At 43.4% G+C, this 15,215-nt stretch overlaps 1 protein-coding gene across 1 annotated transcript; it reads right to left on the reverse strand.

Annotated features, from left to right (window-relative positions):
• Nucleotides 1-3,970: 3,970 nt before the first annotated feature.
• Nucleotides 3,971-15,215, reverse strand: WNT16 (Wnt family member 16). Its single transcript, XM_036401108.1, has 4 exons — nt 14,987-15,215; nt 14,656-14,894; nt 12,216-12,496; nt 3,971-5,749 (listed from the first exon to the last, which is right to left on the reverse strand). The coding sequence occupies exons 1-4, from the start codon at nt 15,070-15,072 to the stop codon at nt 5,285-5,287; spliced, it is 1,071 nt and encodes a 356-aa protein (XP_036257001.1). The 5' UTR covers nt 15,073-15,215; the 3' UTR covers nt 3,971-5,284.

A 15,215-nucleotide genomic window follows, 5' to 3' on the forward strand; every position in this document is an offset into this window, starting at 1 on the left:
GTTTGAAATTCTATTCATTACTTAAGTCTGTAGTGGAAAAGTAATTGTTTAATTCCTGGAATTTTCACAGAAATTCAGTTCTGCTGGTGTGTATGCCAGTATTGACTACACTGCTATCCAGAATAATACCAAAATAATTTTGAAGTTACTCAGCAGGGTTTTAAGAGGAAGAAACCCTATTTGGCTGCATTAGTAGTTTCCCTGGACTACATTTGTCTTCATTATTATGGCTTTGAATGCCAGTGAATATAACATCTTTCTTCAAATTAAAAAGTTAAAATTTCCTCTGCAAGTTAAATGGGGTATGTGTGCCTTTATTGGCAATCTGAGTTGAGTAGAGATATCATGATTCTCTTAACTCCTTAAAGTTGTAACTGCAACAAACTTTAAACAATATATTTTAAAACAATGAAATGGTAGAATTATTTTTGTTGCATTTTAAATAATTTGAGTCTTGAAATTTTGATGGAAATCTTCCTCTTTCTCTCTAAGCCATGTCCTCAAAGCTGTATGGTATCATATTTAATAAGACTCTTGCCAAATATTTAGAAGTTGTACTGGAGTGGCCACACAAATGGGGTGTCCTGGCTTTTCTCCATCATCATGCTCTACTGACTTGCTGCAAGATCTGGTCCTGCCTTCTCTGCCTTGAGTGAGCAAGTTACAGTATCCTGCTGCTGAGATGAACTCTCTGAAATCAGTAGGGTTTTCTGGTAATCCATCTGCATTTCATTTGAGTTGCCAAGCACCAAGATGACTTCTGGCCTCTCTCCAGCTGGGGATAGGAAATCAGTTGCAATGATGAAGGTACAGGTGTATAAATACCTGTGTGTGACAAAGCTCCAGGTTCCATATTTTCCTATATGGAAACATAGGTGATAGGAACATCTGTAGCATCTTGCAGGCTTGTTGAGAACAGAGCAGCAAGGAAAGGGAAGAGAAAGATTTTGAGGTATGTCTGCCTCAAAAAAAGTAGAGCTGTGAGAAGAGGGGGGGAGGACACAAGAAGGTTTCAGTTTAATCTTCACCAAACTGGGATTCAAGGCACCTGAAGATGACTTCAATGTAAATCACAGCTCACAACTGCTTTACTCATGGTGCTTTATATGGATTAATAGGAGTCCTAGGAAAGAAACTGAAGGAGGTGTCTGCCTTTATGTACCCTCTGGACCTTCCCTAGTGTCTTTCATGATCCAGCTGGTTTTTCTTTTCCCCTCTGGGAAAAGCAGACCCTTTTACAGCCTTAGTTTCCTGATTGCCACTTTGGAAAAAGCTTTATTTTGCTCGGCGTGTTTTGCTTTCTAGATGTCTTACTGTAGCACTTAGTTTGCTCAAACATTTAATTGACTGCTAAATGCTTCATGTGTATGTAATGTCTCCTGAACTGTTTGGGTTTTCTGCAGTCTGAGTGTTTTTCAAGAATAAGTGTATTAATAAGAGGCCAGGTGGGTAATTTCAAAAGGGGAAATAATACTGCCACCATAAGTGCTGACTGACTGCTCTGTAAGGATGGGAAGGGCTGCAGTGCCTCCCTAACTGACTTGGGTCATGACTAAGGTGGATGCTAAGCAAAGGACTTTTTATTGATGAAATCCTCTTCAGTTTTAAGGCTGAAAGGCTGTAGCCTAGCCTGAATGCAAGGGGCCTGTTAAAGAAACTTGAAGAAACGAGTAAGGCTAGATGGGAACTTCGTGGCTGAAGCAGGAAGGTGCGAGAACAGCTCTTGACGTGTTCAGTGGTATCATGAGGTGTCAGTGGCTCCTGATGCTGTACAAGGGATGCAAGGGACGTTGCTTCTCACCCTCTGAGCACCAGGCCAGCAGGGCACCAACTCCTGAGCTTCAGCCACACCCTGCTCCTGGCTCCCTGGGGGCTGAAAAAGTGAACAATGGCAAGAGAGAACATGCTCTACTTGAGATGCTTCTTTGCATTTCTTGTAACATTAAAGCCACTTTTAGTTCCTCCTTGCTGCCTCTGCTGTTATCCCTTTCAAGATTCCAAAGATCTAAGGCATCCTTCATAGACTCAGGTTGAAACAGATTCCTCAGATATCATTTCCTGTGCTTAACTGTCCCTCTAGTAGGGTTGGCTCATGTGCTGTCCCCATCTTCTTAGCTGAAGATAATTACTTTTTAGCAAGTTAAAAATGGATGACTGTCCACTTAGGTATCTTTTTACATTCTTCCTTGCCCTATGGTTCTCCTCTCCAGAACACACAAACCAGTTCCTTTAATCTTGTATTTGAGTTGCTCTAATCTCTAAATCTGTAATCACCTGTTGCCTCAGAAAGGTCTGCTCCTTTCTGAGGGTGTTGTCCATAGCATGACACAGCTACAGGCTCATGCAAAGACATGAAGAAAGGCACTCCAGACTGAGGAGGAATCATGACTCCTCTTTGAGCTTGAGGGATGGCAGTAGAAGAGAGTGCTATCTTCTGTGGAACATAGCTTGCAAATGTTTTTGTCTACCAAATACTACATCAATGTTCTCTAATTATCCTTTTCAGCATTGAATGTTTAGCATTTTTTTATCAGTACACTCTCAAGTTCCCAGGTCTTTGCACCCCATTGAAATACTCGGTGGATTTCTTGATTTATGTCTTAATTCTCTAGATGCCTCTAAAGGACCTAACCCACCACATATATAACTACACCTTGTGTTTTGTAGTATATTATTTAATAAAATGAAGATCATCTGTTTATTGTCATTTGAAATATGCAGATATGAAAACTCTGTTTCAGGGAATTAGAATATATAGGGAGAGAGGTAGGGATCAGCAGAGAGCACTGTAATAGTCCAACTACATTGTCTGCTATGTAAAAAGCATGGAAATCACTCCAGCCTCTGGGAAGTTTCTGATCCCTTGAGGCAGCCAAAGCAGCTGCTTAATTCTCTTTCTCCTGCTGATCTTGCAATCAATAAACAGGAAAAAAAAAAACAAAAAAAACCTAAACAAAACAAAAGCCAAAACAGCAAACTACTGACTTTAAATAATATTTTAAGGTTATTTTAGGTGTCAAAAATTGTATTATCCCAAGTATGGTCTCAGCAGAGAGTATGGTATTGTTCTGTCAGGACTTAGTGCTGTTTGGTCATCTCCCATCCATGCTGCCAATCAGTCCTGTGGCACAGCCTGAGGAGCCTGTGGGTTTATTTTCACTGCTGAAACAACCAGGGCTCACAACTCTCTCTTCAGGGTCTTCCACAGTGAAATGTTCTCCCCATCCAAGTTTTCACAAAGAAGGTGTTGAAACCTCCTGTGACAGTGCCTTACTGGCATCCTGAGCACCCTTCCTCACAGACAGCAGATTTTTTTGTGGTCCCAAGATAATAATTTGGTCAGGCCAATGGAGATGGACTGGCCAAATGTGGAGTAAAGGTCTAAATAGCAGATAATGGACTTCATTGTTCCTGAACTGATGTTCCTAAAATAACCCACATAAGGCAGTGAAATACCACAACACAGAAGATTTTGTTTCCTTCTTCCTGACTTATACATCCAATAAAGAGTGACAGTTCAGAATCTGGTCACCATCTTTCCTGGAAAATGACTGATGACTAGGAAATGAATTCTTCAAAGTAACTTTGAAAGCCTCAGCCAAACTGTCCCAAGTTTCTAAAAACTGGCTGTTAGTATGGAAGAAGTTAAGGGATTGCAAACCCTTCCAATTTCCCTGGATTTCAGTGGGAGTACTTACTGCTGGAGCTGGGATTTCAGTGTTTGTAAAATGCATTTAAGAGAATAACAAAAAGAAAGTATGCAGAATACTAATTAACTGACCATTTAGAAAATCGTAGTGTTTCTCATCAGTGTGTACGAACTGCAATAGTTATAACCACCCTGATGATAAAAAACTCTAACATTGATGCAGTTCTCTGACTAATTTCCCCCAGCACATGCAAACAAAATTCAATTGAAGGTTACTACAATATTAACAAATATCTAACCAACAAATCTCAAGGGCTGTAGTCTTATCACATTAGTTGTGGAAACCTTTTACATAACTTGCATAATTTAAATATTTACAAAATATAAACTTTCTTGTCTTATCAAAAATAGTTCTTTGCACAATTAAACAACAGTAATCCTTTCACATGATGCTTTTTAAGCCAGGCATTAAATCACTGCATAAAAATAAACAACCTTTCACAGATGTAAAATAAAATTAAGCTAACATATTGAGACAGGGAAAGTGTTATCATTAACAGTTTAAATATTTTAGTGGTGTGAGCCAATCTATAAATTACATTGTGCATTGAACTTACTGAAGATGCAACCTAATGAAAAATTCTAGCTGCTGATTCTATAAAGAAAATCTGTTCTAAAAAATCCTTTGCTTTATGGCAGATTCCTTTGGGCTAAATCTCATGTGGTTAATTTTGATAATGATGGTGAACCACCAGTGAGATGGCTGAATGTGGCAGATTATTGCATAGAATTCAAGAGTGGGGTGACAACCAGCTGACTTGCAAAATGTGTGCTCAGATACTCAGGAAATGCCTGCAGAGGGTTTTATTTCCTTCAAATATAAAACTGAATTTCTGTCCCTTCTCAGACCTGTCCCTTGTGTGTTTGAAGGACAACCAGTTAAAAATCCTGAGGTTGCTGTTTGGTACCCCATTCACATTCACCAATCTGTGCTCCTGCCTCTCTCCCCAGGGCACAGCTTGACCCTCCTTTTCCAGGCAGACACTGCTGAGCTCTCTGCAGTCACACACGTTCCTCACTTCCCGATGCTTTTCGGCACATTTTGCAGAAGGCAGTTTTGTGAACGGCTGCAAAGCAAATGCTTCGTGCTCAACAGCTGAACTCTTTCCCTATCTTTGTGGATCTTTCTGAAGTCTGCAGAAATGAACTGTCTAGTCCCAGTTTTAAAAGCACAGACATAAGGACTATGAGAGTTTTACAAACTCTCTTGACTCTTCAGTCTCTGGCTAATGAGATCTTGAGATTTCTCCTCTTCGCCACACGGATCTTCAGGACATTGTGTCTATTAAATACTTGAAAAGTTCAGCATCTGTCTCTGCTCATGGAGTAACACGTTCAAATGTGTCATCAAGAGTCCTTTTTGGTGTTTAAGCTGTCCCTGCATGCAGCCTGATGTTTACCCAGCTGTCCTTTCAGTCGAGGCTCACTTGGACTACCCGTGGTGTGGCAGTACCTGTTCCCCCAGGCCGACCCCTCTGAAATCCCGCATGGTGACAGTGACTGCTGCCCCCGTGGCAGGGCAGCTGTGTGCAGCACACGGGCTGGCTGCTCTGGCCGTGTTTCCTGCACTCCACCTCACTTGCAGGTGTGTACATCGGTCATGGTCTCGCACCTCCTGCAGCGCACGTAGCAGCACCAGACGAACTTGCACTCGCAGCGCTCCACGTGCCGCACGACGTGGGTGTTGTACCCGCGCCCGCAGCACAGCAGGTTGCAGCCCTCGGGCCCCTGCGACGTGCGGTTACATTCTCTGCCCTGAGTGCCAGGGATCCCCAGTTTTTGGTCTTCCACGCAGTAATTGGGCGATTTGTTCACATACAGCAGGTCGTCTTTCCCAATTGGTATTTTTCTCTGGCTTTTCTCTTTCCTGCGTAGCTTTTTTTTCAGTCTGTCTGATATTTGTATGCTGTTTTCATACTTCTCCTTTAAAAACCGGCCAATCTTTTCAAAGGATGACATGGTTTTCCAACAAGTTTTCACTGCACAGGACCCAGAAACACCATGACAACGGCAATCCACAGACATCAGCTTTGCCACAGCCTGAAAGCAAAGGGAGAATGACATTTGGATGTGCTCTTTCATTCATCAGGAATGCTGCCTGACATCAGCAGCACAGAGGTCTTAAAGTATTTAATATTACAGCTGCCACTGCCATTTCCACAACAGGAAAGTCAGAGCACGTGTTAGGAACCTGGTTTCCAGCCCTGGACCCCCACTATGAGAGGCACGATCTTCAGACTTGCTTTTCATTTGCAGTTTGCAATGGCCATAATGTAGCAATATCGATCACAACAGTGAAAGCTGTGATTTCTGGATGGCTTTTCATTCTGGAGGATCCTAAATACCTGAATGACATGTCCTGTCATGGGCAAAAGGGTCTAGTGGGGAAAGCAAGGATAGGGCAGGTCATGGTACCCTTCCTATTTTGGAAGACACTGACTGGGCAAGTAAGTGTCCAGTTATGTTGCCTTTTAAGGGTACTTTACAGCTACCATGAAGACCACTAAACATTGACAACCCTGTTTGTAACTAAGGCCACAGGAATGGCTGGAGTCACACAACAGTGCCTGGGCAGCCAGTGTGGCTCAGCACCCAAAGCAGCACGGGAGGAGGCACCTGAGGGCAAACTGATGGAAGAGCAGGAAGATGCCCACATCTCCAGCCTTCAGAGAAAGTCTGTCAAAAGACCCACCATGGCTTAGCAGAGGTGTCTTTGGCTCAGGTAATCTGTAGTAAATCTCAGGTGCTTCTCACTTATAGTCTTAAGCCCTGTTCTTTTAATTTAGGCATAACTAGTTCTAGTACGAGTTCCTAGTGTTTCCAGTTTCATAATGGCTCCATTTAACACAGCTAGGTATTTGCACTCACTTTACTTTTATACCTGTCAATGTTTAAGCAAGATTTCCACAGTTACTGCCAACACTTAAATGAAATTCTTGCCAACAATAAATACTTAAATACTTAGATGAGTTACTTTTCCATGCCTGTGCAGAAGCAAGGGCTGGGCTGAACAGTAACTGTCTGACCAACAATGGGAATTGGAAGCCTGTGTTAAGCTTTTTGTACCACATAACAATTTTGGCACAGTTTATAGGATAATCAAGCCTCAAACAACTGGAATCTGTAAACAAGCAGCAACTTCCTTTATCTTGAGACTGACTCAAACACTCAGGAGACAATCAATACAATACTTCCTTCTCTAACATCTAATTGTCATCATATAAAATCATACAATTAGTCTTGTGACAACCCTCTAATGACAAACACTAGAGTTTGAAAAAGGCACTGAAAAATCACACATGTACAGATGTAGTACCAGATATCATAATTTTTGGTTTGTTTTACATTTGCATTAACATACCTTCTGGAGCCATCCTGTAGATTCATAAGGGCCATTGGTTAGTAGTGTGGAAAGCCCATGTTGCTATCTTCCATTTTACTAACCTTTCCCCCCTATTTAATTTCCACAATCAAAGCAATTGGGAAATTTAACAGTAAGTGTGGATTTTAAATTAACTCATAGTAAGTTTGTCTTGAAACTCCTCATGCATCAAGACCAATGCATATTGAAATTAATCCTCTTTGAAGGAACCAGTTTTACCAAAACATGGGGGAAAAAAAACCAAATCAACACCCCAACTACATGATGTTTATTAAATTTCATCCTAAGCCTTTGCTTATCCTACAGCCTCCACATATACTATAGACTAGCTGCTGTCAGTCTATGTCTTTCTGAAACTGAAATAAAAACATAGAAGAAAAATCTAGCATCCTCCTCTGGTTGCCCCTGAGAAAGCTGTTTCATTTGTGCCAGTTCCTAAGCCTTGATTCTGCAGTGAGATCTGATACCTGAAATCCTACCAAGCCCCACTGGCCCTCTGCAGGACCAGAAAAAAACTCAAGCCCCAGACTCCATATTGGTAACTCAGGCAGCACAAATGCCATCCTCAAAATTCCAAAATTCCAAGGCATACAGCAAATCAAATGAGCTATTTCTATTCTCTGTGCTAAACTGAGACTTTTCATCATGGTGACTGTGGTCACTGAAGTTTGGGATGAGTCCAGCATGGTTACTCCATTGGTTTCACCGGGCATTGAGGCCCCCGGCACATTCTGCCCCAAAGGTGTTGACTCAGTCTTGAGCTGGCATTTGCATAAAACTCTACAAACCTTAAAAAAACAGCATGACCAAAGTGTTTGCTTGGAGTCACATCTTTGGTGAATAAACAGGAATGATTTGTAGGTGGAGGTTACTGTGGAAGCCAAATATGCAAGACATTCACAAAAAACATTAGCAAGGAAGAGCAGGCATGTGCCCTTGACCTAGAACAGCCTTTACAAACTAAACCTGGCAAAGAGGTACTCGAAATACTGTACAGGAAATACTTCCACATGCTGTGGGCTGCTTTTGCAATGGGAGATTTTTCTCCACTACTGGAAGAAATAACAATATTGCAGCAAGCAAACTCTCACCCATGAGCACACACAGACTCTTTTAGTGGCAAATCAACTGCTAGATGGTAGATACTTACCATCTCTTCTACACAGACTAGTTTCTCTTTAGTAGACAGACTTGACCTTGCTCATATCTCAAGAATCTGTCAACAATGAAATCACTGGGTAGTCAGAATATGATTCATTAAGATGTAAGAGTGATTGGGGCAGATGAGAATTTAAAATACAAGGACAAAAAGTCTGTCAGAAGACAGATGACCTAATAAATGTGAATATCAAACACAATATCAAAAGATAAATTTTACACGCAACTTAAAAATAGAAAGGATTTAATGGCATTTTTCCAATTTTGAATGATAAGTTATTTTTGTCAAGTAACTAGAATTTCAAAGTAGTTTTAAATCATATTGTGCTAGTAGATTTGTAAGGTTACAGATGTAATCCTCATTTTCACTGCAGTATAATAAAGTACTTACTAAGGGCAGAAGGATCCAGAAATTGTCAGAGGAAGCTCTGCACATACCTGCTAGGTGCTAAGGGCCATGTGGGCAAGTAGTCCAGCAGATGACACTCAGAGCCTTTCTCTGAGGATGAATTAAACAAAAGTAGAGGGAGACAGAGTTTCGAAACAGGAGCAGAAATCGATGTTGACCTCTAGACTGATATCAGAATATAAAAATGTGGCATACATTAGCAGTGTATGAATGAACAGATGAATGAAAGAAACACAAATGTGATTCAGTGTCTTGCTTACCAGCTGCTAGGATGGCCAAATTTTAAGCTTGGAGTCCAATATACTTTAAGTTGCCAGCACAGGGAGATGACATTTTGCTTTGCCTGATCACAGAACATGCTACTGCATCTCAGTCTGTCACATAAACTTCAATGAAAAATCTCCCATAATTGAACAACTCACAAAATTTAGGGATTAGGCATCTCCTGATGGTGCAAGAAGACCTAAGATTGTACCTATAGAGCCAACATGGCCTTCAGGTGGGACACAGCTGCAGCATACCCCTGTGTCTCAGCAGTGCACGGTGACTGCAGAGTTACTGGGACCATGACTGACCACACAACCAGTGTTCTGTTTCACATTTTAGGTTCATATAGAGAATCTGTTCAGTTACTCATGAACTAGTGAGAGGATTTTCCATACGAAACAAAATTCCATGGAGAGCTTCAGAGGAGCACTGTCACAGAAACCTGGTGGATGGATGTGTCCTTCTGAGCAAGCTGGGACAGGCTTTCTTTGGTGGGCCATGGAACTGACTGATAGCTTGTGAGAAATGAGCAGAGTGGTGACTGAGCTGGGAGCACCAGCATTGTGGTCTGCCACAGACCCATCTGAGCAGCTCCTCCTGCCCCTATTGCCCCTCAGCCTTGGTGGTACAACACGCACAACAAAAGCGCAGGGTCAAGTGATGAACAGGGATGAACACTGCTCTTTTTTAAAATTAAACCTGAGAGAAAGATCATTTTTAAACTGCCTTCCTTTCACTGATCCAGTGCAATTAACAGAGGGAGCAGCATAGGGTGGGAATCTGTGGCTAGAACAGACAGATGGGGCAGAAAGCAGAGACTGATTTGCAGCAAAGAGTGTCAATGGAATCACAGTTTGACTACCCTCTAATGCCAGTTAATGCTTAACACATCCAAGCTGAGCTTTCTGTTTGCAGGCACTACTCTCAGCTGTGAGACAAGGACTGCCAGTACTTGTTTTGGCACAGGAACCAATGCCTGTAATCAAATGTCCCAGTTTCAGACACTGGTAGAACTAATATGATTATTCATGAAGACAAGCACATGTCCTACCAGAGGTGCACTTAAGAACAGTTCCAAACTTGGTGAGTCTCTTACCAATTCACAAGCATCAGTAAAAACAAACTCTCCAAACAGTTCCCACATCAAATAAATTTCCACAAGTGGAAAAGTGAGCAGAATTTTTCCAGCAGTGAAATAATACTAATACAATGATAGTGAACCCATATGTGCCTGACTCCCCACATCCTTTTGTACAAGGAGCAGAAGAGCCCAGCTCACATATGCACACCTAAGCACACTGAAAATTGCCGTGCTAAAGGATGATGAATGTTTATCTTGTAGCAGAATAAGAATGCAACCTGAACCTTCTGAGAGTTGGATTACTGGAGAACTCAAAAGATAAACAGTTTTAAAATTTTTATATGTCGATATGATAACTATGAGATGTGGAAGTATAAAATAACATTTTGTACTGAAACAAGAGATAACTAAGAGAATTCTGCACATACCAGTTCTCTTACTAACTCCAAACAAACACAGAAGTACTGTCCCTGGAAGACTGCTCTTGCAAGACACCAAACATGATAGTATTTATTACACAAGATCATCAAAAGATATCAAAACATCCTTCTTGTAAGCCCCAAAACATGAAGGCCAACATTTTCCAGCAAATCCTAGTTAAGATTTGAAAATACAAAATGAAGAGTTATGCTAAACTTCAGATAATATTGCTGCTAGAAATCCCAAGTACCAACAACAAACATTGATTTTTATTCTGGACAGTGATCAAAATATTTGATTTATCCTATATTTTGCCATTAAATTACAAAATACTTATGAATGGAAGCTGACTATATATATTTCTTCCTTAACTATCTTGCTCTAAAAATATGATAACAACTCTTTGCTCTTTCCTTAAAGAAATAATAATTGTATGTTCTGTTCCTCTTATTAACATCTCCTCCTACAAGAAACCAGTCACCTTTCCTTGGAGGTGATTTAGCTGACTGACATCTAATTAAACTCATAGCTTTTAGATCTCATCTTTTACTTAAGTTTAAAGTTTGCTTCAACTACTTCAGTTATAAATAGGGTCTTTGTCACCCAGAATCATGGAATGGTTTCAGTTGGAAGGAACCTGAAAGATTTTCTGCTTTTCCAACTATATAGTTTAAATGAAATAACACATATTACCTGTAAAAATTACTTCAAATTAAAGTAATTTTCAGTTATACCACCGTGGCTCTTATGATGGCTTACTATGGCTATTCCTTGTCTATGGCAGATAGGAAAGTTGATTGCAGTAAAACCCACTGATGCTACTTCCAGCTACAGGAAATTTCGGAGTCACAATGGAGTCCATCAATATGTGTAGTCAAAACCAGAGTTTTTCCCTTTCTTTTTTTCCCCTTTAGTTAAAGCTTGTCACTGAGCAGAACAGATTTAAAGTAATATGAGCCCAGATAGAACCATTAAGATGAAATCTCCAAGGTAAAGCAAAGAAAGTCATTTTAAAGGAAAAATAATACAAATCTCTGTCATTCCAGATGAAAGCTCCAAGCACTAGATTACAGGCTCATATCTTCCTGTACAGGCTATTGCTGCCCCCATTTTGCATCCTCTGCAGGATAGGAAGGAAAATGCAATGTCACACATCCAAACACACAGTTTTCCTCTGCAAGCCTGGGTTAGAAGTTCTTTGGACTGAAAAAAGCCACCCAAAATCAGTCTCCTTTCACTTCTTTGATGTATGTTCTAACCAATGAGCTACTTTGAAGGTGTCATTTCTATCCCATGTTTTTAAAGAAAATATTAACTCTTGATTTCTCCTCTGAACAATGCTAAACTTGCACTCTCAGGTGTGGACTGCAGACTGCAAGATGAGTAATGAGGCCCTGTGTCCAGCTGGCCTTCTCATTCAGTATTAGAGAGAATTATAAATGCAGGTCATGATAACAACAGAATAATCAGTGACAGAAATCATATCATATTATGATGATAACAGGACTATTTCAAGTTTGTAACTGAATATGAAATATCTAATTAAGATAAATTTACTATTTAAGCACTCATTTATTAATTATTTTGTGGATTTTATTTTAACATGCAGAAATCAGTTGGTTAAAACCAGCTCTGATTCTGAGCTTCTACATGCTTCTTTGGTGATGTTACTGCTGTTCTTGCCACTGGCCCCACGAATACCTGCAGCCAAGGCCCCACCTCCTCTGCCTGGCGTCGCTTTGCCAGCGAAGGTGATCGAGGGCTGCTGCCACACCCGAGCGACACCCACCTGCCTGCCAGCCTCGTTGTTGTGCAGGTCCATGGCCACCAGCCCGCTCTTGCCCGTCGCGTTCTTCAAAGGCACATCCAGGAACTTCCTGCTGAAGGACATTCCGTAGTGGATGTCGTCCGAGCAGCCTCCCCAGTGCCAGCCCTCGCTGGCGGAGCCGCCGTGCCGCAGGGTGACATCGCAGGAGCACTCGGTCATGTTCCCCGCGCTGCAGGAGCGCGTCACCGAGTGCACCAGCCCCGCCGCCGTCACCGCCGACACGAACGCCGTCTCCTTCGTGCCTGCACAGCGAGGCGAGCCAACATTACCCCACAACTGCCTCTGGTCACCTTCCTGGCGCCCACACCCCAAAACAGAGGTCCCCAAAGCCCAAACTGACCCCTCGCCCCATAATGGGATCCCCACACCCCAAAAGAGAGGTCCCCAAAGTCCCAAACTGACCCCTCGCCCCATAATGGGATCCCCACACCCCAAAAGAGAGGTCTCCAAAGCCCAAACTGACCCCTCGCCCCATAATGGGATCCCCACACCCCAAACTGCCCCCAAACCCCACACCGGGACCCCAAACCCCACACAGAGACCCCACGACCCACATGGGCTGCAGAAAGGAACTTTACAAGCCAGATGATTATTAAAAGTTAATAACAGTTAAAAGTTAAAAGTTTAGAGTCATCACAGCTTGGTCTGTAGTGTCAACTTGTTCAAAGCAGTGGATGTTCATACCCCAGAACGGCTTCAGGGCATGGCCTCTTCATATGGCCGTGCTATTAATGATGCTGTTTCTCACTACTGGTAATGGTACCAAATTTTGGTAACTTCTTTCTAAATCTGATTAGGAATTTTATTTGCCACAGAAATTTTCAAGCCAAATAATAAATGAAGAATCAAACTCCAAATGACCCACACATTCCAAACCCCTTACTCTTCACTCTGCTTTTCACTATTCATATTGATTTGAGGAAGAAAAGGTCAGTCTAAATCTCAGAGAAGCTGTCATGATCCCAGGTTACTTTGGTACAGGGCCAAAACTTACCTCATGCTAAATTTAGCAAACATTGATGTTCTTCTAATTCACAAAGGTTGCAAAGAGTCCCAAAAGTCTTAAACGAGGCAGAAATCAGCACAAAGATATTTTGGCCATGTGCTTTTCCTAGAAAAAGCTGGCCATGGGAAAGACAGCAGCATGAAAGGTCTTGTTAGACTGGCTTCTTAGGCCTGCCCCATTCTCTGAAACTTCTGGCATAATGTGGCACCCAGCCACATTTAACACATTACTGTGTAAGGCATACTCGAAGCAAATTGAATATCAATGAGTGGTCAATAAATGTAGCTGAAATTTTACTGAAATGGGCCAATTTTCACTGCTCGTGAAAATTATTCATTTCCAGTCTCCAATGTTTCTGCTCATGGGCAGGAAAATTCCTGTTTGTTTCTCCTGTTTGTATAAGTCTGTGGTGCTGGTACCATCATAAAAGGCTTCCACAGTCCACACTAGTGAAGCTGTGTGGGTGAAGAGTGGCACTCATTTATGAGTCTTCAGGAACAGTCCTTCCTGTTGAACAGAAGGACTAACACACATATGGCTCCATACAGTGGGGAAAACTCCCATTTTCTTTTTTTCCCCTTTCCTTTTTGGAATATGCACAATCTTTTATTCCTCACTTTATGTTTTCATGGTTAAAACTTGGGGGGTTTTACACTGCTTTAGTCCAAAGATTGCATGAACACAAAGTGAAGTACTACAAAACTTAAAATCACATCCATCACACAATCAGTGACCAGGGAGCTAAAAAAAAAAAACAAAAGTTGCAGAATCCTTGCAACTTGCAGGAAAGTTTTGGTGCGACATTTGATACAAAAAACCTCATCCTTGTTTCAGTGGAAATTCCAGTAATTTTATAGTTATTTTATGCAAAAAAGCACCTTTGGTTTCACTGTGCTGATCATTATCACATAACTGAGCACATATTATATATTTTAAAGCATGTCACATTGTATTTAGTGTCCTGAGCAGACATATTGCCTGCAAGTGACCTTTCTGAAACAATATGTCATAAGCCCACTTATTTAAGTAACTATGACACAAGGGGATAAACCCAACCGAAGTCTAAGAACAACAGTATTTCAATATAGCTAAGTGGATCTACCTACGGGCAGTGTCATCCACGGACGTACTACGCGAAAATTACAAGAAGCAGCAGCAGCGTTGCAAAGACAAGCGCAGGTTTGGTCCGCTCGGTGCATTTCGTGCTCCCGCGGTACCTCCCGGGACGGCGGCGGGCACCTCCCTGCCCGGCTCTGCCGAGGGGACGCACGGACGGTCCCCGCCGCGGCCCCGCGGGCTCCTGGCCGTGCAAACCCATTCCCCCGGGGCAGCCCGGTCCCCGCCCCGCCGAGCGGGCAGCGGTGCCTCGGGGCGGTCCCTCGGTCGCTCACTCACCGCTGCTCAGCTGCTGCCCGGGGCCGGCGCTGCCGCGGCGGGCGGCGGGCGGCGAGCGGCAGTCCCAGCGCTCGTGTCGGAACTGGCTGCGGCACTCCTGCAGCCCCAGGCGCGCTCCCTCCCGGATCGCGGCCATCAGCTCCGGCTTCTGCTCGCACAGGTCCTGCTGCCGGCGGCTCAGCGGAGGGCTGGCGCAGCCCGGCTTCTCGGGCCCGCCGGCGGCGGCGATGCCCAGCCACCTGCGGAGGCAGCGGCCCGTCAGCGCCGGGCCCCGACGGACACGAGGGGACGGGCTCGGCGCAGCCCTCCCACCCTGACCCCGGCTACTCACATCCAGGTGCTGCCGGCGGCGGGGCAGAGAGCGAGCAGCAGCGCCGCCCGCAGCAGGCTCGGTCCGAGGGGAGCCCCGCTCCCCATGGCAGCCGCATCCAGCCCCGCCGCGCTGCCGCCCCTGCCCGCGGCCCGCCCGGGCAGCAGGGACCGAGGGGGACCGTACCCAGGGGCACCCCCTACTCGGGTTTGTCACCCTCCAGGGACAGGGGACAGCTGGCGCGGCGAGC

This window comes from Molothrus ater, chromosome 5 (genome assembly GCF_012460135.2).
Source record: "Molothrus ater isolate BHLD 08-10-18 breed brown headed cowbird chromosome 5, BPBGC_Mater_1.1, whole genome shotgun sequence".
Lineage (NCBI taxonomy): Eukaryota > Metazoa > Chordata > Aves > Passeriformes > Icteridae > Molothrus > Molothrus ater.

Bases quoted from the DNA above. Each gene is read 5' to 3' on its own strand.
- WNT16 (XM_036401108.1), bottom strand. From the start codon at position 15,072: ATGGGGAGCGGGGCTCCCCTCGGACCGAGCCTGCTGCGGGCGGCGCTG. The intron at 14,895-14,986 runs GTGAGTAGCCGG...CTGCCTCCGCAG, and splicing joins GCCGCCGGCAGCACCTGGAT to GTGGCTGGGCATCGCCGCCG. The intron at 5,750-12,215 runs GTGGGTGTCGCT...CTTTGCTTTCAG, and splicing joins ACAACGAGGCTGGCAGGCAG to GCTGTGGCAAAGCTGATGTC.